Source organism: Limanda limanda, chromosome 3, assembly GCF_963576545.1.
Source record: "Limanda limanda chromosome 3, fLimLim1.1, whole genome shotgun sequence".
In the NCBI taxonomy this organism is placed as follows: Eukaryota; Metazoa; Chordata; class Actinopteri; order Pleuronectiformes; family Pleuronectidae; genus Limanda; species Limanda limanda.
Genome location: NC_083638.1, coordinates 6,958,522 through 6,982,780, shown reverse-complemented (window position 1 = coordinate 6,982,780; position 24,259 = coordinate 6,958,522). Strand labels below are relative to the sequence as shown.

Sequence of the window (24,259 nt, the reverse complement as noted above, 5' to 3'; positions counted from 1 at the left end):
TATTTTACACACTGTTGACAACTGTGGCCAGATACTGCTTCACATCATCTGTGAGTAGATGTTGGAGTAGATGTTGTTCAGAAACTGTCACATTCCCTCTTCCTGGTCCAAGATGAAGATGATGATGATGTTTGGACGAGTCGTTTACACCAACACTATCTGCCGCTGCCACTCCGTCCCGCTCGCTGCCGCTGCCGCTCGATCTATCCCTGCTTCTGTTTCTTGAGGTACCGAGCGCGCTGGGACAACCCCATGGACATCACGTACTTGTTGAGGATCTTGGCAGGCAGCAGAGCCGTGGTCACCCAGCCCTTCAGATTAGAAATTACATGGTCAGCTGGTGGCATTTACAAATAACAGATGAGCATTCATTATTAATTTTCCACACCCAGAGGAGCCACGACTGTCGAGGAAAGGCGAGTTTGTGCTCCGTGTTAAAACCTGTGCTCTTCTCGAATTATGCATGAGTGGAGTTACACCCTCTGTTATATACAAATCTCTACAGTAGCTGCGCCTCCTGAATACAAATCACCTGAACATTTCCATTCCCGCACGCTTCCCCTCGGGCGTTCTCGCAAAACAACTCTGTAGCAGAATAAGGAAAACTTATCTCCCTGAACTTATTCACCAGATTTACATTTGCTTCTTGTTTTGTAAAATACAGTATTGGTCAATAGTGAGCAGTTTAAACAGCAGCAATAAAATTGCTTTATGTTTTAACTGTTGTGTCAATTCAGCAGCTTCCACTGAGAGGCAGTTAAAACAGCTGATTGTGTTCTGAGGAAACCCCCCACGGTCTTTAATCCTCTTCCTAAGTGAGGAGCGGTTTTATGGTTCATCCATTGACTTATCACTTCCACTTTAAATTCATTACAGATAGATTTCCTCTGAATTGTATTATTTCCATTCCTCGTGCTAATTTACTTAAAAGCTTTATGATTTTTTTAATTATGGAAAATGGTTGAATGTTGATAGAAACACTGAGGAAGTCTTCTACTGGGAAAAGACGACAGTGTTTTGCTTCCTGGTTTGAAAGTCGACCAAACAGGACACAATTTAAACTCTAGTCTGAACTTTTGTTGGAATTGTTTAGCACCCAATTTTAATGCAGCATCTTAAAGGATCTTTAAGTGTTTCTCTTTTTATCTCTTTGGCAATGGATTTATTGTACATTGTTATTGGCTCATTACTCTCAGGCATATTTCCAGCATCACTAAAAAGTGTTAGTGAAGCTTTAATCAAGTTTCTAAATGAAAAGGAGAAACCGGGAAGCTTCAACTTTTCACAGCTACACAATCAAGTCACTAATCTTCTTTTCATGAGCAAGATTTTTGAGAAAGTAATTTTTAAAATCAAATCAATAAAGTTCTGGCAGATGAATTTACAATAGATTCCATTCAGGTTTCCATCCACATCATATCATAAAGACTTTAAATGACACTCGCCTCAATAATGATTCAGGGAGTCTGACTCTCCTGGTTTTATTGGGTCTTATCCCTGCATTTGATATTGAATAGTTCTAAGGTTTCTTAGTTCATATTTATAAAGGCATATATTGTCATCTTATAGAAGTCTCACATTTGGAGTCCCACACGGATCAGTTCTTCGCCCCCTCCTATTCAACCCTTTCCTGTTTCCTCTTGGTTAAATTCTCTAATCCATGAGGAAGCCTTCCATGGCCACGCAGATGACGCCCAGATCTATGCAGCACTTTCATTAAATGACTCTGGTTCAATCAACTCCCTGTGTCGGTGCCTTGAGAAGGAAAAATAAATTAAACCATCCCTCTATTAATAAAGATAAGACCAAATTAAATCTCGAAAAAACCGAGCATCTACTAGTAACAAGAAACACCCGCGATAAAAATCTTGATGTTATCTTAGATTTGTATTTATTTTTGAGTGCCCACATCAAAGCTGTGTCAAAATCATAACTCTAGGATCTTAAAAGCACATTTTAATCAAGACACTTTATACTCAGGGGAGATTTAGAAAAGCTAAAGTGTTTATCTCCTGAAGGCTGAAATAGTAATGCACCTATTACTGGCCTCCCCACTAAAACCATTAGAGGGTTGCAACTCGTTCAAAGTACTGCTACTCGCTTGGAATACCAACCAACATCAGAAGAGAGACGACACAATTCTCAGATTTATGCTCTGGCTCCAATTTTAACACAGACTTTAGTTCAAGGCCCTATGTATTTTCTCCAAGTGACTCAGCACTCTGGACTCAAGACATTAGGTTTGCCGAGTGTAACATCTGCAGGGAGTTGTCAGATAGTGGTGACCAGTGTTCAAGGTTAGAAGTTTCCCTTGGAGCTAAGATACACCCCCACTGTAGTCATTTAAGAAAGACTTCCCCAAAATAATTCATTTTATGATATTTTTATTTATCTTTATAAATGTTAGGTTTAATCTCGCCTGCATCTTTTGCTTGTTAAACACCTCGAACAAACTCTGCATAAATAAATGTGCCTTGATTTGATTTAATTCATTTTGGGTTGAGGCCTTTTGTAGTTCCTAACTTCTACATACATTTAATTTGATTACTACTTAAGGTCTAAGGTGTAAAAACCAAAAGATGTACAGTAAAGGTGACTGAATATTAATTAATCTTCTCAATATGCAGAAGGTTCCAGACTGCAGTAAGATAACTGTCTAAATCAGAGACCGGTGAACGGTGGATTATTACTGGGAAACCGGCCGAGCTGCACAGTTTGAGGGGATTATGGGATAATAATGACGGACACAGCTCGTCTGCAGCCGGTGGTTTAGTGAAACACGAGTTTACCTTATCGTCACTGGACTGCACAGGAACAACAAAAAGCTTTGTGTATGATTTATTGACCTTGTGAATATTCAAATTCATGCTGCTGCCGTTGATATGTATAATAAACACGATCATTGACATTCAGGTCGCAGAGTTCAATGGCTTCAAACACAAGATGAAGAAACTCGAGGGAGGACTGTTCTGTGTGACCTCTGCTTAAGAGGAGACGACTTCCTGAGAAACGGGAACAAGGTTTTCCGTCTCATTTCCGGCGCTCTGATGTCTCTACAGAGAAGGAACAGTGTGAGGATGCAGGCAGTGCTGCAAGGTGGTGAAACATCCCACTCCATTACTTCAGAGGATGTTTACCTTTTGACAGACGCGTGAGCAACTGTTGACACTAAATTAATTCAGTGAATGGAGATGAGCCGCTCCGAGGCTCTTTTGTATTAAGCCGAGTTGCAGCCTGATGAGGTTTTCGGTGCCGTTGTCATTACAGACCTCCGCTGCCTTTGATTAGTGCAACACTGCACCAGATCTATAACGGCAGAGACACCAGTTGTGTTTAATTAAATCACTCTATGATGCGGTTGTGCTGGCTTCACCTCAAACAGCCATTCAGGTTGCTGAGAGTTCAAGGTTAATTTCAGTTGTTTTAGAGCACAATAGACTGCAGTATACAAATGAATAATCGTCCTGCAGCTGAGGCACCGTCAGCTGATCCTGAGTCATTTTCTGTGACCAGTGTCAGTTTCCATCACATGTCAAAGTTCTTAACAACAGTCGTCGCAAAGACATTTGATAATAAGCCTAAAAAGGTCGGAACTACAATGAGGTTTTGTCGGAACTTTAAGTGTTTTTTTTTAAGAAACAACATGCAGCTTGAAGTACATCAAGGGAGTTGAATAATGGAACAACTGCAGTGACGAGTTGAAAACATGTGTCACACTGATCAAATTTAAAATGTTCTTTTGAAAAAAATGTATTGAATATTCATGGGATGCAACTGTGATGTTTTGTTTTTTTGTTTTCTTGTTCATGTTGTGTTTAAACATGTTTTTCAAAAATAATGAATATGACTTCTAGTGTTTAAAATAGGCTGTGATAGACTGTGATAGACGACTAGTTAATTTGATATTTAAAAATAACTTTAGTCTATTTTGTGACTTTTGAGATTTCTTCTTCTCGTTTTTTTCTGTACTCCCACGACTTCATATGCAGACTTACTAAGATGGCGTGGGGCAGGTATCCATTGGTCTGTGTCTGGAGCCCCACGGTGTTGAGCTCGGCTGCGACGTAGCGTTCTGGAGTCGGCTTGTCCAGAGTAGCCCGACGGATTTTACTCAGCTTGGTCGCAACGAAAAATGGCAGAACGCTCTGGAACAAAAAATAAGGAATCAATCAGGTTACATCATTTTTAATTAAAGTTATGAACCAGCTGACATGTGGGGGTTTAAGAGGAGCTAAAGTTGGTTGATGGTTTACCTGGATGATGATGCCTTTGCCCTTGTATTCAGCTTGCAGTCCTCGTGAGAAGAAGTCCACAAACGCCTATTTAAGACACAGGCAGGTCATAAGGACAAAAGTAGAACTGTACACCTTGAGCCAAAAAGGGATTTGAATACTTAGAGAAAGAGAGAAGAAGATATTCAACACAAAAGTTGTCAAAAAGGAAATATGTGCAAACACAGTTCATGTACATTTGTAAAGAACATTAAATTGAGAATTAAACCAGATGTTGACCCTGGACGTAATTTAGATGCACTTTTCAAACAAACCCGGATTTAGTGTGTAAACATGACCCAGTATTTAGACACAAGCACATTAATCAGCTCAAAGTGTGAACAGCAGGTTGTTTTTTAAGATAACAAACACACATAAGACGCTTATAAAACATTATGATGCCACATGTTCCCTATAAACACTTTTAATAGGTTAGATACCTCGGGACACAAGTTAGTCACCGACTTGTTTATATTCAATTCAACCATTAAAACAGCAGATATGAAAAGGAACCATCCCTCACTGTGTCCATACATCTAAATAAATGTTGAACTAACATCTGCCCACAACGGTAGTTCGGTTCTGCCTCGGTGCATGTTGGTGAATACACAGAATAATTCACAACACGAGTACAAAGATAGATTTCCCCTTGTGGACCTTATATATATATATATATATATATATATATATGTTGCTGTGAAGTAAATCCCTAATGATGCAGGGAGGCATCTATATATTACAGTTGAAGAAGAGGTCATCAGCAATGTGTTGAAATTACCTTGGAGGCAGAGTACACAGAGAGAAGAGGAACAGGGTACATCCCACTGGCGGAGGAGATGTTGAGGATGGCCCCCTTCTTCCTGCAAGACACAAGGATACAAGGCAAATGTTGTTTTATGCTGGGGAAAAAAAAACTAGTAAGAAAGACAAGGGGGACATGCAACAAACACTTCAGTCTGAAACCAATCCCTGGATGAAAAGAGAAATCGGTGCCGTGTGCTCTCTGGCAAGCTGAGCCCAAACTGCCCGTGTTGCACATCAAAGAGGAGCTGGTAGATATTGATATGATAGAACACACAGGAACATCAATACTTAAATATTTACACTTTGATGATGTTTTTTGCTTCAGCCCGTGGAGCCGTCAGACAATATTCCATCCAAACCCAAGGAGGAATATACACTGAGAAATAAATCCTTTGGTACGGGTACAACGGCCCAGAGAGGGAAGGCTTCACTAAACGGAATTTTCATCAGCTACTTAACTTTAAAAACCATCAGACAAAAGGACAACTTGCAGTAATGATATTAACTTCATACTTAATTACAATAAGTACAGATGTTTTATTTACCCAAAACAAATATTAACCCTGTGATATTTAACCCCCATTCGGAAAAATAAACAATTTGGAAGCCAGTTATAATATTAAATTTTCATGCAAGCATATTCCAGCATTAAACAATGTGTGGTGAGTAGCATGCACCTTCCTCAGCTTGTAAGTTTCATTCAAAAGGTTTTTTATGGACAGTCAGTAGGTCTGGGCCATATGACTTCAAATCAATATCAGGATTCTTTTTTGAACTTTTACCTCAATAACAATTAGTCATGGTTAATTATATGTCTTTTACAAACTCACCTCTCCACCATCTGAGGTAAAACGAGACGAGTCATCTGGAAACGAGAAGGGAAGAAGGACAGAGAGAGAGATAGTGTGAGAACCAGAGTAAAAGCATGAGAAGGACGGAAAATTCTATTAACGTGTGTGGGTTGTGGACAAGTGTGACGAGGAGTGCGTTCACATTTGTAAACTTGTGTGTGTGCGTGTGTGGGTTGTGTGTGAAGAGGTGGTTGGGGATGGAAGACAAAGAGAGGAAGGGACCGATAATGATAGCAGAGGGAGCGTTTAAAGAAATATTGAATGACATAAATTAAGTATTAAGAGAGTGGGTGGACTTTAGCGGTTTCTCTGGGAGCAGGCGAACATGGAGGAGGGAGAGAAGTGACTTACTACGCTTTTTGTCATCGTGTGTTTGTGTGTGTGTGTGTGTGTGTGTGTGTGTGTAACAGCGACAGTGGATCCTAAACATGAACAAGCATTACTCATGGGCAACCCAGAAATCACTGAGAGACATGATTAAGTACATGATGTACAGACTGCATCACTTACTCAACATCATCTCCGCTCTACTTCATTTTCACACCTTACACTCGACCATCTTCTAAATATTTCTGGACACGGCTATGTATAAACGTGAATGGGGAAATTCTAATGTAGTTATTAAGTTAGATTTTCTCTAAAATCGTATATTTTGTGGCTCAGTCTCAAAGAAACATTCATTCTAAAAATAGTGACACTTACCTGGCAAACGGATGTTATGTTAATGTTGACCATGTTGTCGATGAACTGAAACAAGAAGAACAGGAGCATTAACACAATAAGGACAGTGTGTTTATACATTTACTAACACAAGTCATAGCTCAGAACATGGAGAATATATTCATTCCTACAGTAGATATTAGAGCTGTTATCCTGTGGCATGTTAAAGCACAACATGGTTATTGAATTATTGGCTGAAAATGTAAAGGATGTTCACAGTGTCACTACTGAGAAGAACATACATTCTCATAAAAAATAAATGTTTAACATTTAAGAAGTAAAAGGAATTATTACATCAGATTCTGTTGCTAGTCCAATGTGACCAGTAGCTTATGGTGGCTAATGTTAACTGTAAGGTAGACCTACAGTATATTATTAGTTCAATGTATGAAATTTGATCATGTATTATTAAAGCAACACTATGCAACATTTACTTGGCGATAGCGCCCTCTGCAGTCACACATCGTTAATTCTGTTAATTCTAAATAGAGCAACAAACATCTCTGAACCATCAAACTCAATTTTTAAGGTAAAAAAGTAGAATAGTGTTTCTTTAATCTGCCTATCAGCGGTCAAATCTTTTTCTGGAGATCGACTTCATCTTTATTCTTTATAGGCCTGTGTGATATAATTATTTATACATTCATAGAAAATGGAAAAAGCGATAAACCTTCAACTTACAGTGTCCAGATTGGGAACATTCAGGAAGAATTCAGGGTAAGAGTAGGATATTCCAACGTTGTTCACTGTTAACAAGCGAGAGAAAACAGCCCTGTGTCATTTGAAATACAATATAATTTGACAAAGTGATGGATGAGATGGGAGATTACATTGATTTATATGAGAAACTCAGAGTGGAATACCTCTTTCCAATCTAAAGAGGGCAGCAGAGGGCTAAATAAGTCATTCCACCTTTATGATAATATAAAAAAACTAGAGCATTCCTGATGTCTGAGTGACCTTGGTTTAAAATCAATTCTCTATTTCACATGTCAGGCTTCATATGATATAATGACAGGTGAGGTGGCCCCAGCACCTGCTTCATTCTTACCCAGTACGCCGATCTCCAGCCCTGCGAGTCCTTCTTCGATCTTAGGGTAGATGTCGACGGCACTGAAGTCTGCTGCGATCGTTTTAGTCTCCACGCCACACTTGCTTGCTGAGGGCACGAATGTAGATAAAGATTTTATTTAGTTTGTTCACATGAATATATGAGAAACAATAAAAGATTCAAGATATCTATTAGCGAGAAAGAGTCGCTTAGAAAAAGGTAAGAGCAGGGCAGAGGAAAACGATTAAACCCGGAAATAATTCCTCATCATCAATGAGGAAATCCGTCCCATAGGAGAAAGCGCTCAATTAATTGGACAGATTCACTTTCAGCTGCAGCAGGAGGCTTTACTGCCTCACTGCCAAAAGCATAAGGGTCCTGCTGAAACTCCATTCAGTGAAGGATCACTTGTGCAAAACACGCAATTCAATGCAATATCATTTATTCGCCAGTCATTTAGCTCTGCTGGACTATTACACAGTGCAATATGGATGCGACGTTTCAGGTTGAGGATAGATGAGGCTGTACGGCTGCATGGATCATTAAGACTGAACTCCAGTCAAGCTGCTGTCATACTTAACACACAAACTATATTAGTCTTGTGCCTCCAGACCACAGGTACTGTTGATTTCCCTTGACTGCAGGAGGTGGGATTACTTCAACTGATGGATTAAACGGAGTAATATGGAGGTACACACTGTATATCACAGTGATTTATATGAAACACTTCACCTTCCCTTCATTTTCCATGTCTGCCCACATGTTTGTCTGTATTTATGCACCACGTTTAAATAACAAACCAAAAAGGAATAAATAAAACTTATAAAATAATGAAAAATCAAAAAATCAACATGTGTAAAACTCACAGATAGTCTTGGATACTTCATCCAGCTTCTCCTGAGAGCGGCTGATCAGCACGATTCCAAAGCCTCTGCGGGCGAGCTGCAAACACAAAGATCAGGTGAGGTGCTGCATGTGCTTACACACATATTGAACAGAGGGAGCAGAGCAACACGTGTCTTTAACTTGGCCTTTAGTCCTTCTTCCTTTTATACTCAGAAGAATCAGAACTCAGAAGAAATCAGAAGCAATTGTGTGGTTCTGGTATCCGATCAGGACTTGTCACCCGCTAACACAAAGTCCACTTATCGGAATCAGGTTCGAGTGAGAGAAACATTATATTGAAACATCCCTTATACTCAGAAAGTCTAATAAGCAGATGTGGCACTAAAGGAAAGGGAGCGTGCTGAAACTGAAAACTGCCCGACTCCCTCTTGTGTCGCTGCTGCAGGTGAAGTCTCTCACCTCCTCTGCGTAAGCTTTCCCAATCCCATCTGTGGCTCCTGTCACAACTAGAGAGGGGGGGGGGGGGGGAAGAGAGATAGAAACTGGGTTAGTGTGATTTACGTTTGTGAAGTTTAAATAAGAGCTCATTTGGCTAAAAGGACTTTATGTTGCCCTTGTATATTCTTAGATTTCTACATTATTTCAATTCTATTGGGACAGATCCAGACTATAGGAGGAGAACATTAACACAGATATAACTTAGATGAAAAAAGAGCACAGACAAACCTTTAATTTGTTATTTACAATGTCATATCCTCAAATTAATGTTTGTACTGGATCGATAAACTGAAAGCAAAAGACGTCTATACACAGTGAATACTAAGAGTCTGCCACAGGAATATAAAAGTCTACTGGTGCATGGTCAAAAGTATGTGGACACAAAGACATTGCACCTGTAGGCAGCTTCAGGAGCAAACTATAAAATATTTATCTGTTGCTACAACAGGCTTCGCTTTCCAGGAAAGTTTTCCCACTAAATATCATGAAGTTGGCTGCAGGGTTTTGCTAGACGTAGCCTTTCCGAAAACATAAAGAGCGCAGGATATTATTTACAATATGAAATAAATGGCCACGTTTAATGAATGTCTGTATTTGTCCTTGATATTGGCTGCAAACACAGACTATGTTTGAACAGTGTGTTCCTGACCACACCTTCCTAATTAGAGCGGATTTCCACAGGAGAGAATATTAAAAAATATGAGGCCGGGGATGTTTTTCATTTCCTGCTCTAGACGCATAAAAATAGATTTTATTAATAAGGTTTTTTATTTTCCTTGGTGTGAAGTCAAAACAAAAGACCAGGGGACATTTTAAACACTGCAAAAAGCTGCAGGAAAACAAAGCAGTGCAAGCCACCGAGGAGGAATAGATGAACAGCGCCCCCTACAGGAACATTAGGAACACCCGAGAAAGCCGGTGATAAAGATGTCAGGGTTGCAGACAATTCTACTCTCGAGCGATACCGGGGGAATGCGGCATAAAAAAAAAAACCCTGCCAACAATCTGTGAGCACAAAAGGGTTTAGACGAATGAAACACATCGAGTGTCAGGGGAAGAAGGCTGAACGCACACAGACGCAGCGCAGGACGAGGCACAGAGAGCAGCTGAGGTGAAGGGGGAGGACAAACAGAGCAGGAGGGAGGGAGGAGGAGAGGAGAGAGGAGGAGAGAGGAGAGAAGAGGGGAAGTGAGGTCCTCTCTGTCATCGCCGGCAGTCGAGCGAACGGATGCCCTGGAACTGCATGGCACCAAAAGCAGCAGCGGCAGCAGAGGTCTATTTATAGCAATTCCCATCTTTCAGAAGCAACTATTCATCACATCTCGGGCTAAAGATAACACAAAACGTGGATGGGGAATGGGATGGAGAGACAGAACAATATGTCCCAGTGTAACCTGCTCTGATTGGATACGCTGTGCTCTGTCCTCTTTTACTCCTGCAGTGGTTAGATTTGTTTCTGCATGTTGTTGCTTGATGTAGAATTAGAATTCTTGCTAGAATCTGGAAATTTTAACATGTAGTGTTTTTATACCGATGTTCATTAACATGCTCTGTCCCTATCAAATAAATAAAGAAATTAGTAAACTTGTTTTAACGTATCTGTTGTTATTTCCCTCTTTGTTTTAAGGCATCAGTTATGTGTAATTATTACTCAGCTCCCATTTTATGTTATCTGATAGCGTTTAGCATTGTGGTTTAGGACGACTTCTGAGAGTGAAGTGCACTTAAGATGGGAATATTGGTGGGTCGGTCGGGTCAAACCACATCAGTCTGAGTGGCACCTGAAAGGTTTGCTCGTGGAGCTCTTCGGCTCTTGGCTTTATTAAATAGTGTATGCAAGGTTTAGAAAAGTCAAAGCAATCGAGTACCAATCTGACACCAAATGCTTTATGAGATCGCTGCTGATGTTATCGTGAAAACACCAGTAAAACCCATATTACATACGGTATTGCTGGTACCTATATTGAAACATCTCTGTGTAATATCATGTTTGTAATGTGTTCTTTTTTTGAAACCTTTTTAACTCTTGTTTAACTCTTACGCACAAACCAGGAGGATCACTCATGATTCATAATTTTGTTCTATTTCTGTACATTGACAATTAATTGAAATTAATTTTATTCTACTCTAGAGACCACATAGAGTTCTGCTAAGAGGCTCAGTAAAGAGACTGTTTTTAATGTGAACTACTCACATCAAGGCTAACATCTGATCTGGTTAAAAGGGTCAGAATCTGCCACAATGTGTCAATCAATACCGACGATTTAGTGCATCCATAAATAAGTTACGTGCCGTATTCTACATTTTAGAATGAAAATCATTGAACAGACACGGTGTATGATGTAGGTTTATATCGTGGATAAAAAGGGTTTTTATCATTTTGAATTCTCTGTCTCGCTGCTGAGTGTTACACACCTGACTGTCAGTGGTTTTTATAAAATCTGCTGCATCTACCACAATAAAGAAAGCAGAAATAACTATTTATTTTAAGCAAATATTTGATTTTCGACAATACTATTCATTCCTCCTCTTACTCATCCTTCTCTACCCTTTGCTGTACCCATCTCCATTTCATGTGATCTTCCTGCGTACAGATGATGCCGAGGTGCCGAGCTTCCTCTGGGGCTGCAGCAGAGCCAAACAGAAGGGAGCAGGGAGGGCGGGGGGGGGGGGGGCAGAGAGAAAATGACAAACACGAACATGGGGGATCCTGGGGGCAACTATAAATAGCACAGAGAAGAGGAGGGGAGAGTGAGGGAGAGTCTGCAGGCGCAATGATGAAGAGAACATGGGCTGGGTTATTTTTAGTCGTTTTAAGAATGAACTCTTTTTGCATTCAGAGCAGGGAGAGGGGGGGGGGAGCTTTTACAGCTGAGTGCATGATCCCTTCACTCAAATGAAACGAGGTCTATTTAAGGATCTGCCATCTCTTGCAAATGTAGGTTAGGTTTGCTAGGTGCTCTGACGATGGCGCTAATTCACGCAGCTGGGGGAGGGAGTTGATACCAAACGTCCACATCATTAAATTGTTAAACAAGATTGAAGGATGAGGACGAGATCACGTGATGACGTTTCGCCAGGTTGCAGATTCTTCTCTGTGCGAGGAGTTATGTAATGAACCCTGTCTATCGTATAGTGTTGCTTTAATAATTGGTAAAAAACTAAAAAAGAAGAACGACCGTGCAGGAGAGAATTGAAGAGACGGCTCAGCAAACAATCTAAACAAATATACAACAACATCCTGCGAATGTCCTACTTCCTTTACTCTCGGTTTCTTTCCTCTAGTGGAGTTAACGGTGCAGGAAACACTCCCATGCAAAAATGACTGGCTATGGACATTGCACCAATAACTGCAAATGGACTGATATGGATATTTTGGGAGCTGATATTAGGATGTAAGAAAAATCACGTTACAGATACATTTAATCTGAGAATTTTTTGTTTATTCTTTGAAACAAATATTTTCTCTTTGAGGCGAACGTTGGGAAGATCTTTCAAGAATACAGTTATTATCCTCGTCAGAAGAAGAACTACAGGGACTTTGGGGGAGCCATAAAGTTTAATCTATTAAATCAATAAGTTAACGACAGAATATAAAGTTTGATCATTTTTCAAGCATAGAATGGCTAAAACCATCTGGTGCAAACTTGAAAAATGTGTTGCTTCTTTTCCCATCTGGCTTCAGGAAATATCAGCAGGAAAGTCAAAGACATATTATTATTAACTTGATTCATTAAAAACTAGCTGCATTATTATGACACTATACTCAAGCAGCTATGATATTATCTGATGGATAAAAAGGTGACATTTAATTATGATACTACCGAAAAGGCTCTCTGCAATACTAACACACTAACTCTTTCTAACACACACACGCACACACACGAGTTGTAGGAGTCAGTGAACCAGAATCCTGAGGATCCTGTGTCTCATGTGAAACTCGTTCATGAATGGCTCCGGTCCTGTTACATAACCAGGCTGTCCACCCAATCCAGTCCACTTCAGAGACACAAAGTTTGTGAATGAAATTAGCAGCCGAGGCGAACCAGCTCCTCTGGCTCGCTGCTTATTCTGATTCAGTTCGCACGCTTTATCCAAAAATACCTGCCCCCCTCCCTTCTGATGCATTCCCATTTTGGGCTGCGTACATAAAAAGATCAGAGACAACTTCAGCTCGCAAAATTCAAAACATTTGGATTTTTCTCAGACAGAAGAGACGACAGGCTGAAAAACACTGCACAGAATTTATCATCATGATTCAAACTCTCTCACGCTACCACACAGAGAGGAACAATATCTGTGAGGACATTTTAGGCATCACAGCCCTTACAACGCACACCAGAGGGGAAGACATACACTTCACTATAAAAGAAATGTTAACACAGAGAGGGATCAGTATGAAAGATTTGTCCATCACCACCGATGGAGCTCCCTCTATGATGGGTAAAGACAGAGGACAATGAGAGAGGACAATACAGACCTGTCCTCATATCCCTGCATGATCCACCAGTCTGTTTTGTGCTCTACTCTTTCAGAAGAGTATGCAGAGGTTGTGAATACTGCGATGACACTTATCAACTTTCTCAGGTAGTCGTCATCACATAAACGGAAGTTGGTGCAAATTCAGATGACCGACTGCTACCCTGCAATGTTACAGTGTTTCCCCTACCATTCTATTAGGGGGCCGCTGCGCCCCCCCCAACGGCACCTCCCGCCCCCCCTGGAAGGTCAAGTTAATTATTTATTTTATTTTTTATTTTTTAATATGGCGCCAGATTTCTACATAGATCATTTTAAGGTTACATTTCCTATAAACAGGTCTATAGCTTGCATTTCTGTCTCGACATGGTCGCGCGGTTAGAGTTCTCCTCTGCTCTCTGCGCGCACACACAGGTGAGCAACCAGCGGACAGAGAGCATCCATCTGAAAACATGTCGCATCAACCACCTGAGAAGCAGTTCAAAATATCCGCGTTTTTTAAACGCTCCCAGGTGGATGATGGTAACAGCCACTCTCCTGTGAGGAGCAGCCGGAGCAGCTCTCCTGCTCCGGGTCCGAGTTCAGAGAAGAGCCTGAGTGCTGCACGTCCTGCCCCAGACAAGAATATGCTCAGTCACCACCGGATGACAGGTTCTGACCCAGCTTGGCTGTCAGAGGGGCAATACTCCCCCTGGTTGTACAAGACTGATCTTGATAATTTAAGTATTACACCGGAAGCCGAAGCGCCGCGCCGTGCAATTCTCCAGCGTGCAGGCGCCTGGCTGTTCTCACGGGAAGCGCATTTCTCAGCGCTGGTCAGCCCGCGATTCTGCTTTCTCCGCTTGTTGTATTTAACCGTGAACGCACCTCGCCTTGCAACCTCAGCCTGAACCATTATTAACCCCGCTTCGTCACTTCCTTCTATCACTATTTAATCTATTTTCATCGGACCATTGTTCAAAACCAGCAAATCTGACGTGAAAAGATTTTTATCATAGACGGGAGTTTCAATTTCACTTTATGCGCATGCTCCATGACGTCTTTACAGCGATTTCAACCACTCCGCTGCAGCGTTTCCGTGTTTTCGTGACAGGGCTTCGTGTAGACGAGATAAACATAAGTACCGGATCCAAAAATGTTTCCGGATTCCGGCAATCCAGGTTACTTATGGAAGTCAGTAAATACATACATTACATACATACATATATACATGCATGCATAAATAAATAGATAGCCAGATAGATAGATAGATAAATTACAGTTCATAGAGAATGAATAGGGGATTATTTCAGTTTTCTTTTTGGTTTTAGGCAGTGGTGGGAAGTAACAAAGTAGAAATACTTTGTTACTGTACTTAAGTAGATTTTTCACATATCTGTACTTTACTTAAGTATTTATTTTCCTGACGACTTTTAACTTTTACTCGCTACATATGAGCACAAATAGCTGTACTTTCTACTTCTTACATTCTCAAAACTGGCTCGTTACTTGAGCGGCGGAGGTTGGCGGAACGTGCAGCTTTACGCACGGCGCACCTCTCTCTTGTTCTCTCTCTCGCTCCTGCAGGAGCTCGGTTCAGTCTTTATTATTAGGGCCCAGGCACTGACAGACATGTGGCCCTATTGAAAATGTAAGGATTATTATTCAGTCAAATGAATTGGCTTTTTGAGGGCTTTTATTAGGTGACTTTACATAATTTTTTGAAGGTATTCCTTTTTCGATTCCCATTCGTTTTCCCTTTCCTGCTTCGTGTCAACATCTGCACATAAATACATAACTCGAAGCAGCAAGTGGTTAACTTTTCTTAAAGAAAATATTGGAAGTAGTTGGTTTAAACAAAAACTGTTGGCAAATAGACTATCATTGGTTGGCCGTGTCTACTTAGTCTTACACGTCCACGTAAACAAAACAAACAGATTTAAAAGAAGTCGAGATGGTAAAACAAACAACACAACCAATTATATAAGCAAACGCAAAAACACAACCAAAAACAAACACTGTGTCGTGGACTACTGCATATTCACGCACACAATTCATTTTTTTAATGGACCTCGCCAAATGGAACCCTGGATAATCAGGCACAGTTTTCCACTCACTATAATGCCAATATAATTTTTGCAAAGATATTATATATCTATATATTGCCAATTCCAATCCTTAGACGCCCTTTGTGCTGACTCAACACAACTCAGAAGCTGTTGAGTCTTTATATATATATTGCACAAACTGGCTAATGTGTACAACTTCAGGCAGGGTTGTGTCTTCACTTTGTCGTCCCTACAGGCAAGATACCCTACAGGTGTATTGTCAACCTGCTGGAAACAAATGCAAACACAACCCCAGGCCCATTCAGTGAAGATAGTCTAATGATAAATAAACAGGCTTACATGTAGATGCGTGGACAAGCTGGCGGGCAGGTTTAACAGGCAGTTAAACATCCAGGCAGTTACAAAATACAGCTAATAGACACAAAAGGTTAATTTGGTCTATTAGTGTTCTTAGGTAGAATCAAGAGGCACTTGTTTATTCTGTTGTGTTGATTCTTTGTTGTCGCTAGAAGTTCAGATTGATTGTCCAATACTATTTTAACCTCAGCATCTCGGGTTCAAAATTTGTAAAATTATACATTATATATATAGTGTTGTTATAATTTTTTAGTCAGTTGAAATTAAATTTGGTACTTGTACTTTTACTTTTGATACTTAAGTACATTTCAACACCAGATACTTTTGATACTTAAGTACATTTACTATGAGCAACTCTAAGACTTTAACTCAAGTCATTTTCTGACGGGTGACTTTTACTTTAACCGGAGTCACTTTCAAGTAAGATATCTGTACTTTTACTAAAGTATGGCTTTCAAGTACTTTATCGCCACTGTTTTTAAGAATGTTATGTCGCATATGTAGACAGCATAAACAGGCAGTTGTGAGAGGAAACCAGACCCGGCCATTTATAGTCTCCCTTCCAGTCCTACAGAAGGGACAAACTGGACAAACACATGACGTCTGAGCATCACAGAATAGCCTGTCACTCTGAAATCCAATGTACAGTTCAAAATCATTAAAAGAAACACATTAACATCATGATTCCTTAAAGTTTTTGTGTCCGTGTTCCCCCCCCCCCCCCCCCCAAAGCTGTAGAGTTCTAGCTCGCGTTTAGTCCGTTCGACATGAAATCATAATGTTCCTGGAACAACAGAAGAATCACAAGGCCAGACTAGGGATGTCACGAGAACCGATACCTACCTTTCGATACTAACATAACAAAACGATGCCGATGCCCAAGTTTTTGAAGTACCGTAGGCACCGTCAGCTTCGATGCCAGCATCTGTTAGCAGCTTAGCATTAGCATCGGTGCTGCGCCAGTCGACGTTTACATTCTGAAAACCAAGACGGCAACTGCGGCTGCAGCGTTCGCCCCACCTCGACTTGTTTATTAAAAAGGCACAAAGAGTCGTGTATGGAAGTATTTTGCGTTTGACGCCGGGTTTACACCGGACACGGAAGCAATGCCGCCGCTCCGCGCTAATCCTTAGCGCACCGGCACATGGTTGTTTACACCGGAAGCTGAAGCGGCGCATGGGAGTGGATGGGAGCCAGCTGTTATTTAAGGCTTGGTGCTGCGCTTACGAGTCGCTTTGGCGTCGCTTCAGCGTCCGGTGTAAACCCGGCGTGAGGCAGATGTATCATTTAATGCACATAACGTGTCTCACAACAAAGCGTCACTCACATGCGACCGCAACTACCGTATAACCCTCAGTATATGCGCAGCGCAAGCACATTGAATTACCGTATATGACATTAACAACATCCAAATAATGCACTTTTTTTTTACCGTGGTATCGAAATTGGCATCGAGAATCGTGTTATTTTACTGGTATTGGCACCGACTACTGAATTTTTGGTATCGTGACACCCCTAGGCCAGACAGATGGCTCAGGTTTTGAAAGATGAGAGAATTTTTTTTTTATGGCCTTCTTAGTTCACATAACCTCACTAACCCTAACCCTAACTAAATGACCTCAACTTAAAGCTGCAGGATGAGATCAACTCTGTGTGTGATTGGGAAGCAGCTGTCCCTTCTCATGTTGAGTTCATACACCAACTGATTGGAAACTTCAGTGATAGTTTCGATGACTTCAGCCTGGAAGAACAGGATCTCCTTGGCTCCACATAAGTTGCAAATCCGCATTCTCAACACATTCTTTACATTTACCTTCCTGTTTGAGAACGACACTGACTCATCCAGTTCAACCTAAAGCACTTTAAGTTTGTCTTTGAGTATGTTACATCTTTGAAAGGAATGTAGGTAGGCCTATATGCAAATTCCAAGAGAGAAAGTTTATTGCACTTTGTTTCATGTTGGACTAGAATAGGCATTGCATTATTGCCGGTTTGTGTTTGATTTTGTATTGTTACAAAAGCAACATTGGGCTATAAAAATGTTAATTCAGATGATTTAGTCAGAGCCCATATTTGTATGTCTCTAATTATCCAGACCCCAGAAGGGGAGGAGGGTTGATGTCTGGCCCTCTTGCAGTTTTAGTTGAAGACCCCTGCTCTAGTATGATAAATTTCTGCTCTTTTCTGTTATGACGTGAACCTTGAACATCACCCCTGCCGACATCAAATCCATCGCTGGGGTTTGTTCAAGCCTCAAGGTTCAGTGGGCGAGCAGGAAGGACAGATGGATGCTATTACGTCTGATTTGATAATCCCCTCGAGCCATAATCCACTGACAAGGTTTCCCTACAGTTGGCATACAACGACAAGGTGCTGACCATTCTTTACGTCTTGTCACACAAACCCAACGACCTTTGCTGGGACAGAGAAGACGTGGAGTGTTGAAACCAGTGCTTCAGACTGCAGGGCATAGCTGTTATCAGTCTGAACTATGACATACTCTCAAACAGGCAGAACAAACTTATTATGCAACAGCAAACTACTGCACAAGCTACTGCTGATTTGTTGGCAAGATTACACTTGCGATTACACAAACTGTGTCATATTTTCACATTGAATAGAACTATAAATTGTATGAGTCCGATCAAAAAAAATGAACATCTACAGAGATGTTATAAGTAATAATAGAAGTGTTATAGTTTTACAGTCTTTCCTAATCTCAGTCCATCAGGCAGGTTGTCCAAACCCTCAGACCTTCATTGCTCAATGGTCCGTTATCTATGGCTAATAAAAAAACAGAGATTTGCTGGTGCATTAAATGTTTTTTGGACCATGAAATTGAAACACTAAAAAAGGTATATTATGTATCTGACAGCTATGTTTAAAAGATTTTTAGGAACTCAATGCTGTTGGACACTAAGAATAAACTTTAGATTTGATATTACACGTTGTTCTGAGTTTTGTAAATTAAAGATTTTCTTGAATGACAAAATAATGAAACTTGACGTTCATCGGTACAGGAAGCATCCCAAAATAAATCCTTACAACTTCCCATTTTAAGAGAAAGTGATTTCTTAACTTGTAATAACGGAATTCATTACAGCTTATACACTGAGACCTGTGACAATACTTCACCTGCAATGGACTGATTGAACCGAGCCTTTGGAAAACAGCTTATTAACAACTATTACTATTAACAGTATTCCAAAATGTAAACTAACGATAACGTAGAGCAATTTATTACAGATTTATAAACATTAACAAGAGACTAGACTAATTATGCCAATGGTTAATTATACATTGAGGAATCCATTAGCCTATTTCTATTAATAGCTTACTAACACTAATTATATTGTGTGACTCATTGTAAAACCCTTAAAAAACATTTGTAGGAGACTGACCAACTTTTGCGGACTGGTCGTTACAACATCCAAATCAAAAACTGTTATGAATCTTTTATAATAATCATAATATATAATGTTTTATTCACTATTCATTTTATTGACCTTTTAAATACATTGGTTTTATTTTGTGCTGTTTTTATCTCTGCCTTGTAAGGTAACCTTGAGTGTTGTGAAATAATAAAATCTATTATTATTATTGAATTGGCCATAAAACAATACTAGTAGTTTAAAAAATATATATAATTTGCATTAGTAGCAATATAACAAGTTCTAAGGAAAACAAAAGTTTATCAAGATTATTTATTATCATTCTGAGTAAATTGAGTTTCTTATAATTGGCACCAGCAGGGCTAACTTTTAGCATGCTAACTTCAGCAGCATGAAGTTATATTTCCCACTGACTAGAAGAGATAAAGTTTGACGCTACTCATGCTAACCTCAGCTGTGAATTTGAATTAGAAACCTCTACGTGTAAATAGATGTTTAATTCAGTCTGAATGTCAGTGGAGAATCTGAGGAGCTCCAGGGTCTCACCTGCCCACTTCCCCAGCCGGGTGGGGGACACCAGGCGCCCGTTGCCCAGGACCCAGAGCCGGAAGCCGGTCAGCAGGCGGCACACGGTGCACAAGGAGAACCAGGCCGCGGTCACGGCTCCGAGGCAGAGCAGCGGAGTCTCCAGGGCCCGGAACACGACCTCCCCGCCGGACGACATGTCTGCGAGCTGCGGAGCTGAAGAGCCGAGAAGGAGTCAAAGTGAGGAAATGTGGGAGAAGGAGCTCAGTGACAGGAACCCGGATATCCGCATCGGCGCTGGGGGCGGCTCCTGATTGGTCGCTTTTTCTTCTTCGCTCTGCTGCATCGAGCAGAATTGTGTCAAATCGAAGCGCCACTGCCATCTGGTGTTGGAGCACGGTCAATGTTTCAGATGTCATCTGCTTTATTTTGAAGAAATGAAATTTAAAAAATTTAAATTTACTTAATGTGGCCTAAGCTTAGGTGCTATTTAGTTTTAGACTTGATTCATTTCTTAAAACATTTCTCTTTTTTTCATTATTTGCCACTAATTTAATTTAATGTGTCTCTGGGAATTTGCGGCGAATGTAAGAATAAGTAATGGCTGAGTTTTGGGGTCTGTTCCAAAGTCCATTACACATCCATTGTAGACAAAGAGAGTAGAACGAGTAGATATTTGTTGTATTTGTTGATAAATTGCCCAAAAGTAAACTACCGATACATGATAAACATGCTGAAGTACAGTGAAACAGTACATATACTTCATCACAACATGGATATTGTGTTTGAAATTTACTAAGCCTGAACAAAGTAATGTCCCACAGATGGTTGATTCCTGCTGAGGTTTGAAGGCCTCAGCAGGAATGCTGTAGATCTCGTGTTTTATGTTTGGTTCATGGAGTTAAGATCCTTGAACCTTGAGTCTCCATTCTTAATAATAACAATCCTGATTTAACTTCCAGTGAAATACACTCATTATCTGCTCTGCAGGTTTCTTTTGTGCTTCAAGCTTTTTGGTTTGTTCACATGCACGTTATAAACCAAGAATCTGCTCCGATCCCTGTTGTATTGAAGTCATATATTCAAATGAGGACAATTGAGGCTCATCAAGTAAATCATTTTATTTCCCACTGTGATAACGGTTTAGAAATTCAGACGTCTTTCATCCGTGGAGTTTTCTTCAATGTGCGAGTTGCAGACTGTCTCAGATCGTTCACAACCACAGGTCCTGTCGAGGTTGAAGAACAGAGGAGATCTTATCTTTGCAGTTTCCTCTGAATGTTAGATTTGCCCCTTCACAGTTTTTAATCTCATGTTAACGTAGCTTTATTCCTTTGTTTTCAACTAAGTATGAGAGCACATTTTTATGCTTATTGTTGTTTTAATAGTTTTGGATTAAAACTTCAGTTAGTACAGATATTGTATCTATAAAAAAATACAAAGGAAAACAAGCTCAGTGTTTAAAATGTTATCTTCTAGTTTTCATGAGAACAAATACAGGACTCGGGTTTGTATAAAAAAAACAGTAATCCCTGTAATTTATAATAGTATTTTTGTGGTTTTATTTTATTTTTGCTTCATAAATTTATATTTGTGTTGTTATGTGCTTCTTCGTTTGATTTGACTTGAGTTAGTATTCAGCCGACAGCTGTTTATAACATATTGGGAAAATTATTGACTCATTGTAGGTATTTTTGAATGTCAATGTTTTATATTGTTTATTTTGCTCCAATTGAGTAGGTTGAAAATAAAACCACAAAAATACTATTTTAAATGACAGGGATTACTGTTTTTTTTATACAAACCTGAGTCCTGTATTTGTTCTCATGAAAACTAGAAGATAACATTTTAAACACTGAGCTTGTTTTCCTTTGTATTTTTTTATAGATACAAGAACTGTACTAACTGAAGTACGGTCATATAATATATAAACTGCAGATCAGGCTCATGTTTTTGGAAATAAGATACAGATTTTAGTTTCCTAATGAAAACAAGAATTTATGAAATATAACAAGGATTTATAAAATCCATTAACAGAACAAATTACACCTATAATAATTTTTCGAAATTTATTTTGTATTTGAAATAATTATTTTAAAAAAGAGTTTTAATTGTTTAACTGTCCAAAAATACTTCACCACACAGGATTTTTATAACATTAGATATCTTGTGATTTTTGTGAATGTTTGTTTGTGTTTATAGTTTCTCCAACCACCTGCGTGACAGAGGCTCAGTTTTAAATATAGTACATACATATTTATATATCTAGAACACAATTATTCTTTCATTTTTGTTACCATCATAGAAGTTACCAGTTAGATTTTAATCCAAATCCGTGTACAGACACACTCGGCGAACACGGTTCAGCCAAGTGGAGCAGACAGCAGTGGTCCATAATGTGCGAGTGAGCGTTACATAAGAGCATTGCATCTAAAAATAGAAATGCAGCAATGATAAACAGGAGCCTGAACTGTTGGCTCTGAGGTTTCAAAGGAACCTGAATGAAATCTGTATTAAAGTGTCTTCTCAGACGTGAGTGGTCATGACCATGAGAGGCTGCAGGCGAGTGAAGGCCTGAAGTCCACGTGTGAGTGAGTGTGAGTGACGAAGAGTGAGAGTTTAAACTGTTGCTCTTCATCATGATGGACAGACATCATGTGTAGACGTTATATTTAAAATTTGTGGTCGTCTTTTAATCCTACAATATCCCACCACAGATTCAGCACCACATGTCTATGGACAGCTCCACGTCATCATGTTTTCTGTTTATTTTTGAGAATCGATCTGAAACGTCAGAGATTTATAACAATGAACATTGAGAGACATGTGTCTTTTATTGGACAAAACACACACACACACACACACACACACACATACATACACACATGCACACACACACGCACAGAGAGAGAACACCACATTCATAAAGCAAAACACAGTAAACTTAATAAATGATTTTCTGTGTAAACTTTACAGGATCAAAACCTATATTTTATTCTGTAACTTCCCTGCTGTCATATTTAACTTTCACTTTCTTTTCTTTCTTTTAATTATTTCTTTCTTGCTCTCTCTCACACACACAAACACACACACACACACAAGCACACACAAACGCACACACACACACACACACACAAAACACACCGAAGAAGACAAAACACTATACACTAATGTTTATTTCCACATTTTTATTGTTAAGAAAAACAGTTTTAAGTTGATCTTTATTATTATTTTCTCACACATCATACAGAAGCAGACAGAGACAGTGCCGCATAGAGCAGGTATTAAAATCGTGTGTCAAACAGACTACGTGTAAAAAACAAAATCATTTTAGATGAAAATGTGAAAATTGCAAACTGATAATAACAAACTTTGACACAGAGTGAGAACTTTTACATGAACTTCATGATTAAAAAAAACACTTTTTGAAAATCTAGAGACTGTAAAGCTCTACTGTCATTTACTACAAGTACATGTAAAATCAATAAGGATTCGTGAAAGTTCATACTGTGAATCAAGACTGCTTCAAAATGTTCAAAGTATCATCAAATGAAAACACAGAACCTGCTGAAACAAAACACACAGTCAATAATAAACTAAACTGACTAAATAAATCTTAATCACAGCAAGTTAGATCAATCTATCAAAATTACAGTCAGACATTCAAAGCAAATAACTGAGGGATTTTTTATATTTCATTTGGTTTATTTCTGAGTACAAGGATAGTATGCCATATTTAGACGGGGGGAGGTATGACAGAATAAGACGTTATGATTAGAATGAAAAAAAATTGAATAAAAAAATAGTTTTTGTCTTATTTATTTCATGTACAATAAGTACATGAAATAGATTTCGACAAACAGGGAGGAGAAGAAAGAAAGGTGCAAAATAAAAGGAGAACAATGTGTGACACACACACACACACACACACACACACACAGAATGTCAGGCTTTATCAAGTACGTACAAGGACACACAACTTACTCTGTGACTTCACTGTTCATATGTACAGAACACCTGTAATTATTTGGATTGTAACTTAAACATAAAACACACAGACACACAGACACACAGACACACAGCATATACACACACACACACACGCACATACACACACACATACACACCTCTACATCATACTTGCACAGTATCTTCATACACTCAATTCAAAGGTCTCGTCTGTCAAAACTAAGGAGTTGTACTATTGTCACCACAGACAAAAATGAATAAACAAAAGACAAAATCAGAGGACATAAAAGAGATGACAAAAGGCCAAATACATAAAAAATGACTCATAGAAAAGACCCGGTAGAAAGAAAAGGACACAACATCTTTACTCCCTGGATCTAAACTCCCAATAAATCTCTGTAAAATGGATTGTGTGATGATTTTAAAGTGGAGGATTCACTGTGGACAG

General features: G+C 39.5%; 1 protein-coding gene across 1 annotated transcript; it reads right to left on the bottom strand.

Moving 5' to 3' along the window:
• hsd17b12b (hydroxysteroid (17-beta) dehydrogenase 12b) lies at positions 1-20,137 on the bottom strand. The gene is made up of 11 exons (XM_061067771.1): positions 19,864-20,137; positions 9,003-9,049; positions 8,564-8,639; positions 7,698-7,805; positions 7,328-7,392; positions 6,629-6,673; positions 5,906-5,940; positions 5,050-5,131; positions 4,254-4,319; positions 3,996-4,145; positions 1-311 (listed from the first exon to the last, which is right to left on the bottom strand). Exons 1-11 carry the CDS (start codon positions 20,039-20,041, stop codon positions 204-206), a joined length of 960 nt encoding a protein of 319 aa, XP_060923754.1. The 5' UTR covers positions 20,042-20,137; the 3' UTR covers positions 1-203.
• Positions 20,138-24,259: the final 4,122 nt, after the last annotated feature.